Source organism: Seriola aureovittata, chromosome 1 (genome assembly GCF_021018895.1).
Source record: "Seriola aureovittata isolate HTS-2021-v1 ecotype China chromosome 1, ASM2101889v1, whole genome shotgun sequence".
Classification (NCBI taxonomy): Eukaryota; Metazoa; Chordata; class Actinopteri; order Carangiformes; family Carangidae; genus Seriola; species Seriola aureovittata.
In genome coordinates, this window is record NC_079364.1 from 340779 (window position 1) to 357500 (window position 16722).

The 16722-nt window shown below is 45.5% G+C and overlaps 1 protein-coding gene across 2 annotated transcripts in view; it reads right to left on the bottom strand.

Moving 5' to 3' along the window:
* Positions 1-16722, bottom strand: part of plekhg4 (pleckstrin homology domain containing, family G (with RhoGef domain) member 4) — a 42872-nt gene that overhangs the window by 10653 nt on the left and 15497 nt on the right. The window contains exons 2-12 of one of the 2 annotated variants that reach the window (XM_056376759.1): positions 14628-14825; positions 12721-14104; positions 8715-8915; positions 7538-7661; positions 7359-7452; positions 6577-6663; positions 6349-6465; positions 5720-5818; positions 5302-5589; positions 5020-5142; positions 4736-4927 (exon numbers count right to left, since the gene is read on the bottom strand). In XM_056376759.1, the coding sequence (XP_056232734.1) occupies positions 4736-4927; positions 5020-5142; positions 5302-5589; positions 5720-5818; positions 6349-6465; positions 6577-6663; positions 7359-7452; positions 7538-7661; positions 8715-8915; positions 12721-14104; positions 14628-14825 (2907 nt within the window). Of the gene's footprint in view, positions 1-4735; positions 4928-5019; positions 5143-5301; positions 5590-5719; positions 5819-6348; positions 6466-6576; positions 6664-7358; positions 7453-7537; positions 7662-8714; positions 8916-11367; positions 14105-14627; positions 14826-16722 lie in introns of both variants that reach the window. The other variant, XM_056376751.1, reaches the window with a different exon arrangement.

A 16722-nucleotide genomic window follows, 5' to 3' on the forward strand; every position in this document is an offset into this window, starting at 1 on the left:
TGACGGAGGCAGGATATAATGTAAAAGCCGCACTGAGAAAATGTTTTATTGTTTACATCATAAACAACAGTCTTTTCTGTTCCTGATGATTGATGTGAAACCAGAACAAGATGGTCGTTTACAGATTCAGTCACATGATAAAACATCATCACCCCGCCCCCTCCCTCCCTGTGAATCCTCAGGACAATCTCAAGGTGAGGTCTGTCCTATGTTCCCTCTCAGCTCCTCTGAGTCTCAACATGTTCAGGGTCAGTGTGTGAACGCACTGATGATTACAGAGTCCAACAGATCGCAGGACAAAGAGGCTAAGAACACAACTAACCTGGGACAGGACGATGAGAAAGATGAGGACGACTGGACGTCCTGAGTCCAGATCAGCTGAGCCAAAACAAACAGAACTCACCAAATCACAGACAGAGAGGAAACCTCATCAGCTCAAACTCACACGACTTTATTTAATCTTCTGTTGGAGAGTTTCCAAAGATCATGAATCCGTCACAACATGCGGATCGGACATGAAGTAAAACCACAAACACTAAACACCTGATCACAACCTTTAATCTGGATTCTGAGGTCAGACTGTGATACAGGATTAACCCTGTAGTCTCCTGCAGGTTTTCAGACTCCATCCACATTCCTGTGTTTTCGTTTTAAAACGCATCTCTTTTCCTAAGTTTTCGCCGCCTGTGCACATGACTCTGGTGTTTTCGAGCACCGAAAACAGACTTTTGGAAACGGTGCTGGACCCGTTTTATTTTGAAAACTCTGTGGCTGTGTTTTATTTTGAAAACTCTGGGGTTGTATTTTACTTTGAAAACCCTGAGGTTGTGTTTTATTTTAAAAACTCTGGGGTTGTGTTGTACTCTGGACAGAAAGTGAGGCCTTTGTAATCGATGAGGTCACAGCCACGGTCTCTCCTGATTGGCTCTCATCAGCCTGGACTACCAGTGGTGAATACAACATGATGATGAATGACAGTGTCACTGACCTTGTTGTCTTTGCAGCTGCTGCTGTTCACTTACATTCTCTGTTTTAATGCTACAACTGTCTCTGCTGTTCCTCCTTCAGAGGAGACCCTCTACTTCCTGTTTACACCGGCTCACACATGCTCAGTGTAGGTGATGGTCATGTGACTGTTGTTTCCAGGTGTGTTAGTGTTGATGGAGATCGTTTTAGTTGAAAGTGCTGGTTGAAAATGAAAATGCAGTGGTGTGGAAGCAGCCTCAGTCAGACTGTGTGACTGATGTCTCCACCACAGCTCTAAACAGATGTATCCTACATTATCAGGTCACATCCTGCTTTAGTTATACTCCACAGAAACTGACCAATCACAGCTGCTGTAGCTCTGATGAAGATCTGGAGCCTGTGGTCTCGGTCGGTAGAGTGAGACTGTGTGAAGGCTCACTGACCTGTGGAGCAGCACTCAGGTGAAGTGACACATCCTGTCAAACATTATTGAACTGATCTACAGGTGGAGGCAACACGGCACTAACAAAGGCAGAGAAGAAGAACAAGACAGCTAACAGGTAAACAAACCTGAGAGCTCGAGGACTCACACACACACGCACACAGACACACACACAGACACACACACACAGACACACAGTCACACACACACGCACACACACACACACACACACACACACACACACACACACACACGGGTCCCTCTACAACCGCTCACCAGCATTAGTTAGCTCACACAGGTCCTGTTAACTTTCTGCTGCAGGAAAGTGAGACTAATGGAAAACACATTACACACACACACACACACACACACACACACACACACACACACACACACACACAGGAGAAGAGCTGTTTTCAAATCAAATATCAATCTGTAGTCAAACTTTCGCCGTCATCAAATCAAACTGAATAACTGCTACGAACACACACTAACTACACACTAACTACACACACACACTGATGAAGCTGCACTACTTCCCAACAACTGCAGTGTGTGTGTTTGTGTAAAAGAAGTGTGTGTCTTTACCTCGGTGTGTCCTGCTGAAGAGCTGCAGCCTGACTGAGCTGTGCAGAGAGCGGCATCCCGACCACACACACACAAACACACACACAGACCACCCCCCCCCCTTATTCACAGACTGAATGGCAGATGGGCGGTCCCAGGTCCCAGGAGGAGGGGAGGGGGGAGTTCACCATGGCAACAAAGACTTGAAAAAAAAAAAGACTTGTGAAAGGAGTGAAAAGAGGAAGGAGGGAAGACTTGGCACTGGAGTGATACCTGGACTAAACACACACACACACACACACACACACACACACACACACACACACACACACGAAGCACTGACTGTGTCACAAAGGTGTCATGTTTGGACAGAAGCTGCTGTTGTTTCTCTAAGACTGTTTCTGTCCTGACAAAACCACGATGTGGAGATACGAGGTTTCAGCCGACAGCAGCGAGTCATGCTGTGACTCTGTCTCTGTGTGTGTGTGTGTGTGTGTGTGTGTGTGTGTGTGTGTGTCAGGTCAATATCAGCCGTCAGTGTATCAAAGTGGAAACTTCACAATAAACTACAGTCACTTCACTGCACAGATCAACACACACACACACACACAGACACACACAGACACACACAGACACGCACAGACACACACACACACACACACACACACACACACACACACACACACACACGCACACACACACACACACACACACACACAGAATATGGACAATCATCATCAACATTATCAGGTCATGTGTGAATGAAGAGACTGTTTGACGCCTCAGGCTCAGTCTGACTCGAGTCCGACAGTCAGTCAGTCAGTCAGTCAGTCAGTCAGTGTCCACATCACTACATTTTCATTCTAAAACGATCTCCGTTCAGACTAACACACCTGGTAACAACAGTCACATGACCATCACCTACACTGAGCATGTGCGAGCCGATGTAAACAGGAAGTAGATTGTCTCCTCTGCAGTAAAGCCTCTGAAGGAGGAACAGCAAAGACAGTTGTAGCATTAAAATTGGTTGTCCAGGCTGACGTAAACCTCATTGTTTACAAAGGCCTCAGTTTCTGTTCGTCCAGACTAAAACACTATCCTAGGTTTTCAAAATAAAACACTATCCTAGGTTTTCAAAATAAAACGCAACCCCAGAATTTTCTAACTAAAACACAACCCCAGATGTTTCAAAATAAAACTCAACCCCAGATGTTTCAAAATGAAACACAACCCCAGACTTTTCAAAATAAAACACAACCCCGGACTAAATAAAACAGGTCTGGCAGAGTTTCTGAAGGTTGTAGTAGAGCGGACAGAGGAGGAAATATAGAAGAGATTAGTTGGATGAAGTTGAAGATGTAGGAGAGGAGGCCGGTGTGATGGTCTCTGTGATGTTTCAGTTACACCTGTATGTGTGTTGATCTGATGAAGCACAGTCGTCAGTCAGCTGTGTCACCTTCATGTCTGATCCATTATAGAGACAGGCTATTTTAATAGAAATCATCAATTTCCAATTAAATATCATTTCCATATCACACACAAACACACGCACCCCTCCCTCCTACAGTACAGGGTCATATGGACAAAGACCATCACCCCCCACCCCCCACCCCCCTTTAAAACAGGCAGAGTCCAGCATACAAAACAATATTGACACTCTCTCCCCCCTCCTCACCCCCCTCTCTCCTGGCCTCAATACAAGCTGTCAGTTTCACTACAGGAGGACGTAAGGAGTAGGAGGGGGAGGAGGTGATGTGTTAAAGCTCCACCAACAAACCATCTGCTCTGATACACAAAACAACTTCAACTGAGAACAGAGAGACAAAAAAACAGAGAGAGACGGAGACATCACACTGAGGTCATTACTGTGACTCAGTCATAGGTACGAGGCTGTAGTGAAAGCCGTGCTGATGTTCAGTGACATCATGACCTGGAGTGTGATGTAACTTTAATGGCTACAGTGAAAACTCCAGCTTCACTACTACTGTACAACCTACAGTACAAACAACCTACAGTAGAAATAAACTACTGTACAAACAACCTACAGTAGAAATAAACTACTGTACAAACAACTTACAGTAGAAATAAACTACTGTACAAACAACCTACTGTACAAACAACTTACAGTAGAAATAAACTACTGTACAAACAACCTACAGTAGAAATAAACTACTGTACAAACAACCTACTGTACAAATAAACTACTGTAAAATAAACTACACTACTGTACAAATAAACTACTGTACAAACAACCTACTGTACAAATAAACTACTGTAAAATAAACTACTGTACAAACAACCTACTGTACAAACAACCTACTGTACAAATAAACTACTGTACAAACAACCTACTGTACAAACAAACTACTGTACAAACAAACTACTGTACAAACAACCTACTGTAAAATAAACTACTGTACAAACAACCTACTGTACAAACAAACTACTGTACAAACAACCTACTGTAAAATAAACTACTGTACAAACAACCTACTGTACAAACAAACTACTGTACAAACAACCTACTGTACAAACAAACTACTGTACAAACAACCTACTGTACAAACAAACTACTGTACATCCAAATCAATATTTGTTTCCTCTGGACACTACATAGACTAACATCTTTTTACGAGCTGCAGATTGATGTTAGAAATCAGTCTTTTTCGTGCAGCAAGTAACCTTAGTAACAGATGGTTAAAGAGCTGATTAAAGAGGTGACATCATCATCAGCTGAGAACCAGCTGACAGAATCAGTACCTGGTCTAAGAAGCGGTAGAGTCTGACAGCCCGGTCGATGTTCTGTCCGGTGGTGTTGACCCTCTGGGAGAAGTCCTGCAGCTGCGCCCAGAAAGAATGAACTTTGACCTCGTAGCTGTGGAGGTCAGCTGACGACACGTCAACCCAGCGCTCCAGACGAGCCAACAACGCCTCACCTCGTTTACAGTGATCCTGCAGAGAGAGAAGACGAGGGTCACCTTGTCTGTGTGTGTGTGTTTGAGCGTGTGTGTGTTTGAGCGTGTGTGTGTGTGTGTGTTTCGTACATATGCAGTTGTGTAGAAGTCTTTGAACTTCTGCTGTTTCCTGTTGAGAAGCTCCAGAGAATCCTCAGGTTCATCCAGAGTTTTCAATTGGACCTCACCGACCTCCTCCAGCCACAACCTCACCTGTGAAACACACACCTGTATAACATCTGCATGAACACCTGTATGATACCTGTATGACACCTGTATCAACACTTGTGTATGTGGCTGCTCAGACCGACAACATCAACATGATCCTGATGATGTCATCGGTGTGTGCATATTGAGCACGCTCAGACTGACCTCCGTGAAGCCCTGCTCCAGGATCCTGAAGTCCAGGATGAAGGTGAGCTCCTGGGTCCTGGAGTTGGACAGAGTGACGAGGCGGTGCAGCAGCTCGTCCACCTGCTCGTACAGGGACGACACCGCCTCCACCTGGGCCCTGTACTCCTCCGTCACACTGATGCTGCTCTCCTCTCTGCGCAGCCATGACAGACAGGCCCCGCCCTCCTGCTGTAACTGCACCAATCGACTGTCCTCAAGGACGCTACACATCACCGCCTTGTACCTGGACAACAGCAGCTCAGCATCCTGGGAAACAGACAGGAAGAGAGAGAGAGAGAGAGAGAGAGAGAGGATCCGGATCAGTGAATGGATGAATGCTGGATCCTGTGTGTGTGTGTGTGGTGTGTGTGTGTGTGTGTGTGTGTGTGTGTGTTACCTCAGCAGCAGCAGGTAGAGGTGTGGTCTGCAGGACGCTGATGGTTTTCTGCAGCAGTCTGATGACGTCTTCACACTGACTGGTCAGCTGCTCCACTCTCTGAAGGACACAATCAATCAATCAATGAACTACAACAACCCTCATCCTCATGGAAGGGTCAACTGATCTGAGCAGCTGGAGTCATAACACATTTGACAGTTTGTCTTGATTATTAAAACAGTGAATTGATTATCAGAGTAGTTGCTGGTCAGTTCCCTGCTGATCGATTCATCATTTCAGTTATAAAATAAAACTACAAACACAGGATGAAGACACTGAGTGTTAAACTTCTTTGTTTCACTTTGTTCAAAACATTTAAAAGCTGTGTGTGTGTGTGTGTGTGTGTGTGTGTGTATGTGTGTGTGTGTGTGTCTGTGTATGTGTGTGTGTGTCTGTGTATGTGTCTGTGTGTGTGTGTGTGTGTGTCTGTGTATGTGTATGTGTGTGTGCATGTGTGTGTGTGTCTGTGTATGTGTGTGTGTGTCTGTGTATGTGTCTGTGTATGTGTATGTGTGTGTGCATGTGTGTGTGTGTCTGTGTATGTGTGTGTGTGTCTGTGTATGTGTCTGTGTGTGTGTGTGTGTGCTGACCGCTCTGAAGCTGAGCCAGCTGCTCTGCCTGAAGCTGAAGGATCCTCCGAGCTCTGCAGGAAGCTGCTGCAGCTCCACGTGTTTCTGAACAGACTTCAGAGAGTTCAACACCTCCACCTGCACCACAAACACAGTCTGTGTCAGCGTGTGTGTCACAGTCAGATGGTCACAAAGTCAAAGGTCAGTGTAGAGGGTAGATCTGATCTCTGACCAGGTGTCATCAGTTACCTGTGAGGCTGCAGGTTTATCCAGACGTAGAGACGAGTCCTTTTTGACCAGCAGTAACACAGTGTGGACAGAGCCTGGTGTGTTCTCCTACACACACACACACACACACACACACACACACACACACACACAAACACACACACACACACACACAGCAGTAAGTGGAGCTGTCGCCCTCTGCTGGTCAGTGACAGACCTCCACCTTCTGCTTCAGGAGCTTTGTCAAAGTGATGATGGAGGACTATGTGAACAGACTGTGGGTGTAGTTCCTGATGGTTCAGAGTCTGGAGAACTGACTGGTCAGAGGTAAACTCATCAGTCTGTACATCACTTCATTCACACTGTGATTCACCAAAATCCCTGTATCCCCAATTAATTCAACAGAATTGTGGGTCATTTCAAATTCATTTGATCTTGATTTTTTTAAAAAGTGGAAGCCCTCATCTCCATAAACACACATCTGTATGATATTAAACGATTGTATATAAATAAATGTATAAAACTGAGTTATATTATTGAATTATATTGTATTTTTAAAATCTTAATCTGTATTGATATTCGACACGTTTAATAATTATTGTATTGTATGTATATTTTAATACTTTCTAAACTGCTTTCGCAATAACATATTTTTGTTCATGCCAATAAAACCATTTAAATTTGAATTTGAGAGAGAGAGAGAGAGAGAGAGAGAGAGAGAGAGAGAGAGAGAGAGAGAGAGAGATAGAGCAGGAGAAATAAAACTTTATCAGCTGATCAGTGACTTCCTGTCTCAGACTCACCTGCAGGGACCTGAGGGCGGAGAAGAGGGCGGGGACAGGAACAGCTCTGCGGGCATCCACCAGCACCGTCAGCCCCAACGCTCGCATCTCCTTCCTGGTCCACACAGGAAGTGACGTTAGAGGGAGAACACCTGAGACACAGCTGTGATGCAGGTGGGGTGGGGGTGGGGGGGTCGTACCTGAGGGTTGAGGTGTAGTAGAGCAGGAGGCGGAGCAGCTCGGCCCGCTCACAGCCGGGGTTCGACCACACGGAGCTCCAGGTACAGACCGTCAGCAGAGCTCGTCCACTCTTGTCTCTGGTACCTGCAGGAGACACAGAGGAGACGCTGTGTTCACTGACACTCAGGAAATCACAGTTGTGACACTGTGAAGACATACACAGCTACACAACACTGACACATTCACCTGATTCTTCATGTGATGCTGAAAGTGTTAAAACACCTGTTCAACTATGTGAAATGATGAGGTCACACCCACCAACACGACAGGAGCACAGGTGACAGTCATGATACTCAAACCCGGAACTACAGACTGTAGAGAACACAACTGCACCAACAGGTGAACGTTCCTCAGGTGAGACCGAAGACTACGCCCTTGTTATCCCTCATTATATTAATGTTTATATTATATTTATATTATATAATTATACCTCCTGTACTGAGCTATATTATAGAACTTTTTTTATTTTAATATATTTCTGTTATTTTTCATCCACCATTTATTGCTGATTGTGAATCTTCCTATTAAATCGATATATGGACTGATGGGACAGATGTTTTCACCCATCACTATTATTATGTTTGTATACTTGTATTCTATTTTTATTTGTGATTTATTTGATATAAAAATGAAATGAGCTGAACTTCAGATGTGATTTTGTTTATGGGTTTGAAGGAGACAGAGCTCAGGCTGTTTCACCACTACAGCTTCTTGTGTTGTTTTATGAGTGTGGGATGATCACACGTCTGAGCATGACACAAATACACAACTACAAATATCACTGGGGTTGGCGCTCATGAATATCTAAATAACTTCAGAATTGTAAATGCTAAATTCATCATCCACAAATAAACATTCGCCAAATCAACTCCTAAAATTCCCCTTTTTCTCCTGGAAGTGAATTTTCTAAAGAAAAGAGGCTTCAGCTGCTGCTCTCTGTCCAGGAGAGTGTGTGTCAGGTGTGTGTGTTTGTCTCTCAGGTGGATACAGGAGCACGTCCATGGGAGACGTCTCCAGGTAACTTTGGTGTGTTAACAGCTCAGACTCTCTGAACTGGTCCCAGTTTGACCCTGGACTGACCTGTCTGGGTCTGACCTGGTCCAGATGGAGCCTACATGAGGTGTGTGTTTCTCTCACCAGGTAGACAGACAGCTCCAGAGCTCAGCAGCACACTGAAGAAGCTGGACCGGGAGGACCGGGAGGACTGTACCGGGGCTGTGGGAACAGCTGGATGATCCAGCTGTGGAGGGGGTGCTGGTTGTTCTGGTTCTGTTGGACTGGGACCAGTAGACGGACTGACCTCTGACTGGGGAGGAGGTGGATCATCATCACTGAGACCTGTGGAGGGATTCTATACGTTTATATACATTTTTTTATTCATTGTAAACTCTGACTGACTCTGAATACAGGCTTTATATAGTATATACTATAGTATATAGTATATACTATATACTATAGTATATACACTGACAGGCTTTATATACAAACCCCAATTCCAAAGAAGTTGGGACATTGTGTAAAATGTAAATAAAAACAGAATACAGTGATTTGCAAATCCTTTTTGACCTACATTCAATTGAATACACTACAAAGACAAGATATTTAAAGTTCAAACTGAAAAACTTTTTTTTTTTTGCAAATATTCACTCATTTTGAATTTCATGCCTGCAACACGTTCCAAAAAAGCTGGGACAGGGGCATGTTTACCACTGTGTTACATCACCTTTCCTTTTAACAACACTCAATAAGCGTTTGGGAACTGAGGACACTAATTGTTGAAGCTTTGTAGCTGGAATTCCCTCCCATTCTTGCTTGATGTACGACTTCTCCGGGGTCTCCGCTGCCGTATTTTGCGCTTCATAATGCGCCACACATGTTCAATGGGAGACAGGTCTGGACTGCAGACAGGCCGGTCTAGTACCCGCACTCTTTTACTGCGAAGCCACGCTGTTGTAACACGTGCAGAATGTGGCTTGGCATTGTCTTGCTGAAATAAGCAGGGACGTCCCTGAAAAAGACGTCGCTTGGATGGCAGCATATGTTGCTCCAAAACCTGTATGTACCTTTCAGCATTAATGGTGCCTTCACAGATGTGCAAGTTACCCACGCCATGGGCACTAACACACCCCCATACCATCACAGATGCTGGCTTTTGAACTTTGCACTCATAACAATCTGGATGGTCCTTTTCTTCTTTAGCCCGGAGAACACGCCGTCCATGGTTTCCAAAAACAATTTGAAATGTGGACTCGTCAGACCACAGCACACTTTTCCACTTTGCGTCAGTCCATCTCAGATGAGTTCGGGCCCAGAGAAGCGGGCGCTGTTTCTGGGTGTTGTTGATATATGGCTTTCGCTTTGCATGGTAGAGTTTGAACTTGCACTTGTAGATGTAGCATTGAACTGTGTTAACTGACAATGGTTTTCCAAAGTGTTCCTGAGCCCACCTGGTAATACCCTGTTTTCGGTCTTGCCGCTTACACACAGAGATTTGTCCAGATTCTCTGAATCTTTTGATGATATTATGGATTGTAGATGATGAAATCCCTAACTTCCTTGCAATTGTACGTTGAGAAACGTTGTTATTAAACTGTTATTTATGTATTATTTATGTATTTTATTAGACTATTTGCTCACGCAGTTGTTCACAAAGTGGTGAACCTCGGCCCACCCTTGCTTGTGAATGACTGAGGCTTTCGGGAATGCTCATTTTATACCCAATCATGACACTCACCTGTTTCCAATTAACCTGTTCACCTGTGGAATGTTCCAAACAGGTGATTTTTGAGTATTCCTCAACTTTCCCAATCTTATGTTGCCTCTGTCCCAGCTTTTTTGGAACGTGTTGCAGGCATGAAATTCAAAATGAGTGAATATTTGCAAAAAAAAAAAAAAAAAAGAAAAGTTTTTCAGTTTGAACTTTAAATATCTTGTCTTTGTAGTGTATTCAATTGAATGTAGGTCAAAAAGGATTTGCAAATCACTGTATTCTGTTTTTATTTACATTTTACACAATGTCCCAACTTTTTTGGAATTGGGGTTTGTAGTATATACACTGACAGGCTTTATATAGTATATACACTGACAGGCTTTATATAGTATATACACTGACAGGCTTTATATAGTATATACACTGACAGGCTTTATATAGTATATACACTGACAGGCTTTAGGATGGATATATATTTATGTGACACATGTCTATAATATAATCATACATACATGAGCATGCAGATTTGTATAGACTGGACATATATGTCATTAAATTATTCCAACTTCTAATAGGTTTCATATACAATATTTACATGTGTGCTTTTATTTTATATGAACATGTATGTCGTATACAAATTCAATATATTTACATATATCAAATGTGTGTATGAACAGGACTAGGACCTCATGAGGACTACAATAAGGTCTGTGTTTATACCAGAACACACCAGAACGCACGCACACACACACACACACACACACACACACACACACACAGCACCAGAGGGGAGAGACATTCAGTCCTCTGATCATGTGATCAATCCCAGTGAATAGAGTCACTGTTGTGCTGCTGTCGATGATGTCACTACTGATCATCTACAGTCACACAGGTGAGTTACAACAGGTGAAGGGTCAGTGTGTGTGTTACTGAGGAGAAGGAGGGAGGACAGAAGGGAGGAGGAGAACTAGTTCAGCCAATCAGAGGAGGAACAAGAGGGACAGGAGGAGGAGGAGGTGATGGATGAAGATAGAAAGAGTCTGATGGTTTGTGGAATGAAAGGAGAAACAGGTTCTGTACCTTCAGTCTGAAGCTCTGCAGTTCCTCCTCCACCAACCTCCTCACAGCTGCACTCCTCCTCCAGCTCCTCCTGCTCCTCTGACTTCCTCTGTCCACCTTCAGACTCTTCAGGTTCAGTCCGAAGTGAGTCTGCATCCATCGCTGGTGAGGAGGAGCTCGATGCGTCAACCTCCTCAGACTCCTCACAGTGTGTCAGTTGTTTAAAGTTTTCACAATAAGAGTCCTCAGTGTGTTTCGGTGGTTTAATGTTTTCACAATAAGAGTCCTCAGAGTTCGTGTGTAGTGCGTTGGACTCCTCAAAGTATGTGTGTTGTATAACATTTTCAGAATAAGAGTCTTTGGAGTGTGTTTGTACTGTGTTGTTTTCAGAATAAGAGTCCTTGGAGTGTGAGAGTTGTGTATTATTTTCAGAATAAGAGTCCCCAGTGTGTGTTTGCAGTGTGTTCTTTTCAGAATAGAAGTCCTTGGAGTGTGAGAGTTGTGTATTATTTTCAGAATAAGAGTCCTCAGAGTGTGTTTGTAGTCTGTTGTTTTCAGAATAAGAGTCCTCAGAGTGTGTTTGTAGTCTGCTGGTTTCAGAATAAGAGTCCTCAGAGTGTGTTTGTAGTCTGCTGGTTTCAGAATAAGAGTCCTCAGAGTGTGTTTGTAGTCTGTTGTTTTCAGAATAAGAGTCCTCAGAGTGTGTTTGTAGTCTGCTGTTTTCAGAATAAGAGTCCTCAGAGTGTGTTTGTAGTCTGTTGTTTTCAGAATAAGAGTCCTCAGAGTGTGTTTGTAGTCTGTTGTTTTCAGAATAAGAGTCCTCAGAGTGTGTGTTCATGCATGAGTCAGGTTCTTTATCTATGTGCCTTTCTCTACCTTCTCTCTCTTCTTGATCTTTCTCTGTTCCTTCTTCTCCCTCATCTTCTTTCATCACTTGCTCTTCTTCCCTTCTTTCTTGACTCTGCTGGACAATTACAACCTGAACCTCCTCCTCTACCTCCACCTCCTCTAACTCATCGTCTCCTTCCTCATCCAACTCTTCCTCTCCATTTCCGTCTGTCTCTTCACTTTCATCCTCCTCCTCCCTTTCTCCTCCCTCCTTAGCAGTGTATGTGTGTGGCAGTAAATTTTCTTCCCTCCTACACTCCAACTGTCCCACCTCCTCCTGCACCTCCTCCTCTTCCTTCTCTACACCCTCTTCAACTGACACCATTTCATTCTTCCTTTCATGCCTCTCCAACAGCTCTCCCTCTTGCCTCTTTTCCTCTGTTTCCCCCTCTTTCTCCTTCTCCTCCTCCTCCTCCTCCTCCACTCTCTGTTCTCTGTTGTCATCAGGTTCAGTATTCAGCTTCACCTGTCCGTCTGAATCAGTACCTTCTGTTTGCTCCTGTGACACCTGGTGCTCCGACTGACTGATGGAGGTTCCCACAACTTCAGCAGGAGCAGAGGAGGAGCAGGAGGAGCAGGTGGGGGTGTTGGGGGAGATGGGGGTAAGGATGACGGGTCCACAGGAGCCCTGGTGGAGGTTTTCCCCGATGAGCTTGGAGCAAAACTCGGTGTGGGGGCTGATGTCAACACGAGGCAAGGAGGAGTGTGTGTTGATGTTGTGAGGTGTGTGTGCTTCAGCAGTGTGTGTGTTGATGTTGTGAGGTGTGTGTGATGCAGCAGTGTGTGAGTTGATGTTGTGAGGTGTGTGTGATGCAGCAGTGTGTGAGTTGATGTTGTGAGGTGTGTTTGCTGCAGCAGTGTGTGTGTTGATGTTGTGAGGTGTGTTTGCTGCAGCAGTGTGTGTGTTGATGTTGTGAGGTGTGTGTGCTTCAGCAGTGTGTGTGTTGATGTTGTGAGGTGTGTGTGATGCAGCAGTGTGTGTGTTGATGTTGTGAGGTGTTTGTGCTTCAGCAGTGTGTGTGTTGATGTTGTGAAGTGTGTGTGATGCAGCAGTGTGTGTGTTGATGTTGTGAGGTGTGTGTGCTTCAGCAGTGTGTGTGTTGATGTTGTGAGGTGTGTGTGCTTCAGCAGTGTGTGTGTTGATGTTGTGAAGTGTGTGTGATGCAGCAGTGTGTGTGTTGATGTTGTGAGGTGTGTGTCCTGCAGCAGTGTGTGTGGAGGACCGTGTGCTGGTCCTGGCTCGGTGCTGCAGGCTGATGGACTGGGTTAAGGAACCTTTCTGGGGGGAGAACCGAGGCAGTGGGAGCTCCGTCAGCTCCACATACTCCCCCTCCGAGTCGTCAGCCTCGCTACTCGCTGCTGATTGGTCAGTTTTTGGAGCAGATGGTCGGAGCTCCTCCTGTCTGGAGTTAATATCTCTACACAGATCACGTGGCGTGTCGTCCTTCAGGGCGGTCAGGGGCCGGCTGATGAATTGTGGGTAGACCAGGTCCTCCCAGGGGACCCTGAAGATGTCTCCGTTGGCAGAGAGGACGCAGCGCTCCAGCCTGGACGCTCCTCGCTGCTCCCTTTCCCTGTTGACGGAGTCCAGCCAGGCCATGCTGAAGAGGGACAGTAGGGCTAACTCTGACACCTCCTGCTGCTCCACATAACGGCTGCCGGCCGACACGCTGCACAGGAGCAGGCGGGGGGAGGAGGAGGCGATGCAGCTCCTACAGGAGGTGCCGTGAGGTTGAAGAGGAGGAGGAGGAGCAGCAGGAGAAACCAGCAGGTAGAAGTCTCCTGGACGGAGGAAATGCTGGTCCAGAGGACAGAGCTGAACGACTACTTTCTCCTGGACACACAGAGGCCAGCCTTCACCACACTGCACCTGAGGAGGAGGAGGAGGAGGAGGAGAGAGAGGAGAGAGAGGAGAGAGGAGATCATTACTCAGTCCAGGTGTGTGATGAACTACCTGTGGACTGATGTTAAACTGTAGTAACTGGTGGATCCAGGTGTCAGTGAATCAGTCAGACTGAGTCCCTCTGGACTTCAGGTGTGCTGCTGCAGACTGAGAGAACTGAGGCAGAGTCAGTCAGGACCTACAGACCAGAAGAGAGTCCAGGCCTCTAACAGCTGTCTCCAGATCAGCTGCTCCTCAAACATTTACAGTCAATAATCACATCAGGATAGCCCCCCCTCCTGAACACTACAGCCTCTGACAGACTGATGTGTGTGGACAAGGTGACGCCCACTAGAGGCAGGTGAGTGACGATCCCAGAGTCACCCTCAACAAACACGACATGTCAGTTAATCACGTGTGGAGTTGAACAGGCAAGGGGGGGGGGGGGGGGGGGCCAGAGATGGAGAGAGAGAGAGGGAAAGAAACTACAGACAGACTGGTCTCTACTCACACTGGCATGTTGCTGGAGTCGATGTAAGAGCTGCTTCGCAGGAAGCAGGAAGTGCAGCAGGTAGCGGAGGCCGTCGCCTCTGTAGCGAGTCTCCACCACGTTGAGGACCTGAAAGAGGACAGTCGGTGATGTGGCCTGGAAAGGGGGGTAGAGGGCTGACAGGGCGGTCTGGATGCACCGGTCCAATGATTCAGAGTCCTGAAGGAAGAAGACAGTGACCAGGGTCAGAGGGGGGGGGGGTCTGTGGAGACAAGATGGCCACCCTCACAGACACAGCAGGGCAGACAGCAGCTCCGCAGACGGACACTGTTTCAGGTCATGTGATCAGGTTCTGGTCCTCCATCGTCCTCTAACACCCAGAGAACGAACATGTGTCTGATCTCTGGTCTGATCATCAGACCAGTTTTCCCAGTATGACTGACCACAGCTCCCAGCAGAGCTCTGCTTTAATTACCCTCCTCATTAACGTCCCTGTACGGAGCTTATTGTCTGACTCAACACGCCTCTTATCAACACGTGTTTGTTCTTCGCTCCGTTAAAAACAAGTTCAACATTTCAGGCTGTCCGCCAAGGGCGCGCCCGGCAGGCCCTGGAGGTGTGGCTGGGAGGCCCCGTCTGTGGCGGTGAGAACAGGAATGAGGCTGTAACTGGATCCACTGGTCTGGAGGCAGTGGAGACTGGTCAGGTAAAAATATCAGGCTGTGCGCACACACACACACACACACACACACACACACACACACACACACACACACACACACACACACACACACACACACACACACACACACACACAGGCTCCAGACTGAGTGTGTTTCACATGTGTGTGATGACATACATTTAAATGCGGAGCCATGTATTTATGCCCCCCACCCCCCCGGCTCCACTCCTCCTCTACTTCTAATGGTTGTGTCATTTCATCCACTCACTTTAAATTTTTCACAATAAAAGCCTGTATCTGAGATCAGACTGACTCACACTGCAACAAATAATTATATAAATCTTCAGAATTAAGTGATTGGTTGACTTTGGTCAGACTATAAAACAAAACAATCACAGCCCCTTCTTCTTTAGTCAAATCATCAGTCCAAACCCAAACATATTAAAACTACGGTGGCCCTGAAGCTCGAAGCTCTGCAACTCAAGAAAACAGCTTCCTCAGTTTGACACACAAGCTGCAAATACTCACAACACAACAGAAGTGTTTCCAGGGGACACTAAAAAGTGACGGACCAGCTCATGTACACTTGTTGTTCAATACTTCCTGACTAGTGAAGTTATGAAGACGACTAGTCGGCTAAATGTTAGTTAGTATGTTAAATGAGCTAGTTTGGTTTATTATGACATCATTATTGTAAAAACATGCTGTTAGCTGTTAGCTTAGCCTTGTTTATGTCTCCTGTTATCACACGGCCCCACCCCCCCACCCCCCAGCGACTCTACAGTCTGGGTGGAAGTGAATATTCTGGATGTGACTCAGGCAGGATTCACACACAACAACTGGCAGCCAAATGTAGTGCTGAGGCCAATATTAGCAGCAGGCTATCAGATGACGGGCGGGGGTGGGGGGGGCACAGAGAGGGAGCTGAATACTGCATCATGATCACAGAGGAGTGACACAGATCATAGAGACTCCACCTCATATTTAAACATCAGTGGAATCGAGCTTCAGTCATTTAGAGGTGAATCACTCTCAGCAGGTTCAGTAAGTAACAAATCATAAAATATCTCAGCACCGAAACAAGGTGAGAGCCAATACACAACATGTGGTACAACTACATATTACAATTTGTAATTTATCATTTATTTTTGACAGATATTGTGTTTCAGTGTGAATTATCGTTTCTATATTTTCACTAAAACAAAAATATAAAAAGATATTTTACATCTGGAGAATATGATTTGTAGCATCACAACACTGATGGTGCTAACAATGCTAATGCTAACAATGTGACACATTTTACCTTCATCAAAGAAACTGCAGCTCCAGTGCGATCATCTGAATTTAGTCACTCAAAAGTAATAAATCACAAAATATCTCAACACTAAACATCCAAAAGGTTCAAGGTTGTCACCCTCGTCAACAACAAGAGGC